We start from the raw sequence: 2,714 nt of genomic DNA on the forward strand, positions 1-2,714 counted from the left end.
GTTCTGGACCTTCCTTGGCACTGATTTAAACCACTATAATCTCCTACAATCAAGCTGCCTCTGAAATCAGGGGCTATATGGACAAAGAAAGTATTTTCTCCTAGTACTACATGAAGAAGGTCCAGATCCTAAGGTCTAAACCCTAAGTCTGACTTGTTAATTCTGCTTTGACATTATTTGCTCTGCATTATTTGTTTTCAGGAATTTGATTCTGATTTTCTGGAGAACTTGTGACTTCTCCTGATTCCCAAATCATACCCTGGACTAGATGATGACTCTAAAGTGTAAAATTAAAGTATCTGTAGTCTGAGGGTCCCTTGCTGGCAGTGCAGATCCTACTCTTCAGTTTGGTGTTATTATCAATCAATCTTTGCCTCTGGATGATCTAGCTATGTGGAAAGGAAACATCACTCATATTAGTGAATTCATCCTGGTGGGATTCCCTACTGCCCCTTGGCTGCAGATTTTGCTCTTTTTCCTTTTCCTCATCACTTACCTCTTTGTTCTGTTGGAGAATTCGGTCATTATCCTCACTGTATGGGTCACTGGGTATCTGCACAAGCCCATGTACTATTTTCTGGGCACCATGTCCTTTCTGGAGGCCTGGTATATATCTGTCACAGTCCCCAAGATGCTGGTTGGATTTCTACTTCATCCCAATACCATCTCCTTTTTGGGATGCATGACTCAGCTCTATTTCTTCATCTCACTTGCCTGCACATTTGAATGTGTGCTTTTGGCTGCCATGGCCTATGACCGTTATGTGGCCATATGTTGGCCTCTTCGCTATCCAGTCATGATGACCCCAGAGTTTTGTGTTCAACTGATCATTAGTTCCTGGGTAAGTGGCTTCACCATCTCCATGGCAAAGGTGTACTTTATCTCCCAAGTTGCATTCTGTGGCAATAATATCTTGAACCATTTTTTCTGTGATGTGTCACCTATCCTCAAACTAGCCTGCATGGACTTATCTATGGTTGAGAGAGTAGACTTTGTGCTTGCCATCATCATCCTTGTGTTTCCTGGCTTTGCTACTACTGTCCTTTCCTATGCCTTCATTGTCTCTACCATCCTGCACATACCCTCAGCCACTGGGCAGCGGAAGGCCTTCTCCACCTGTGCATCTCACCTTACAGTGGTGGTCATTTTCTACACAGCAGTGATCTTCATGTATGTCCGACCTCGGGCCATTGCTTCATTTAACTCTAACAAATTGATCTCAGCCATATATGCAGTCTTTACTCCCATGCTTAACCCTATCATCTACTGCCTGAGGAACAAGGAGGTCAAGGATGCCATTAGAAAAACCATCGTGAGTGGCTGAGCCCTTGAGAGATTCTCTTTGTTGAAGAGACCTTCCTTCTTTCATAATTTTCTTTAACCACAAAAAGCACCTTAATTAGAGGAGAGTCTACAATTGTAAACACACTCACTCAGAATAATGATTTAACCAGGGATCAAAGAAAATCCCCCCGTTGATCAGGTTTTCATTAAATGCTTCCTTTTATAAGGCAGTAGATGAAGTTGTCAAAATTCTGAGATATTTATTAATAAAATAGTTGTAATTTTATTGTTTATGAAGAATGTGTTAAGAAGTAATCAATTATTATCTGTTTTCAGAGTTTTGTTGGTGAGGTTATTCTATTTTGACTTATTTATTTTAAAAATTCTCTCCCTTTAGGGAGAGGTGAAAAAAGAGATTTGTTGTATAAAATGTGAAGGTTATGGTCTGTTCATTTATTTGAGGAGGGCTGGGGACTGTCTACTTTTATAATTAATTGGTCTTAATGTTATTTTATTTGTTTTAAAAATTTAATCAAGGGGATAGGTTGTGGCTCAGCAGTAGAGCACTCACCTAGCACATGTTTGATCCTCAGCACCACATAAAAATAAAGAGGTAAAATAAAGGTATGTATATATGTATACATATATGCATGAATGTATATAGATAGATACACACACACACACACACACACACACATATATATATATATCCTGTGATTGATTATATTATGTATATCATTTCATGCTTTAATTTGCTTCAATTTTTGGAACTTCTTCATAGAATATTTTGGATGAAATAAGGGCCAGACTTTAGGAAAACTAGTGACTGTTTATTAAATCCCATTTCTTTTCAAGTAAAGGAAGATCTGGTATTGACAAAAGACCAAATTCTTTTGCTTATATGATACTTGGCCAGAATATGAAGAATTTTTCCCAGTTTCCCAAAATATCTACCTTTATTTCAATTTTGAAAAAGTAGATGCGAGATCTTGAAAAGTATTATTGTTAGGTAGTAGCTAGCAATGAGTAGTGAAATGCATGGGCAAGGACAGGTTTACTTTAAGTATTCTTGATTTTTTTTTTAAAGTTACTACCAAGGCAGATGAGTACATAATTTGTAGCAGATTGCCTATGGAAAAGCAGGATACAAAATCCTTAAGGATAAACAAACAAAAGTAAAAGTGGTAATGAGGATGAAGGGTGTGGGATACCTCAGGAAAAAAGGATTTATAGGACTGATTCTTGACAGGACCTATAAAGGTCAATATAGAACTGGAAATTATGGTGCCACATGTCTCCTACTATCTCAGAACTGGGTGTTCTTTACTGGCACAGGCACACTAAGGTGACTTTTGACTGGCTACTGGCCCTAATACCTATATTAACATGGGATTGACTTGTAGATAAAGTCCTCCCTAATTAGGATGGCC

The 2,714-nt window shown here is 38.2% G+C and overlaps 1 protein-coding gene across 1 annotated transcript; it reads left to right on the top strand.

Moving 5' to 3' along the window:
* The first annotated feature begins 391 nt into the window (after positions 1-391).
* Positions 392-1,324, top strand: LOC124088409 (olfactory receptor 6B9). The gene has a single exon (XM_046437954.1). It carries the CDS (start codon positions 392-394, stop codon positions 1,322-1,324), a length of 933 nt encoding a protein of 310 aa, XP_046293910.1.
* The last annotated feature ends 1,390 nt before the right edge of the window (positions 1,325-2,714 follow it).

This window comes from Marmota monax, unplaced genomic scaffold (assembly GCF_021218885.2).
Source record: "Marmota monax isolate L192 unplaced genomic scaffold, Marmota_monax_Labrador192_F-V1.1 WCK01_AAM20220418_F8-fsc00061, whole genome shotgun sequence".
In the NCBI taxonomy this organism is placed as follows: Eukaryota; Metazoa; Chordata; class Mammalia; order Rodentia; family Sciuridae; genus Marmota; species Marmota monax.

Excerpts from the sequence above, each read along its gene's own strand:
- LOC124088409 (XM_046437954.1), top strand. The coding sequence starts at position 392 with ATGTGGAAAGGAAACATCACTCATATTAGTGAATTCATCCTGGTGGGA.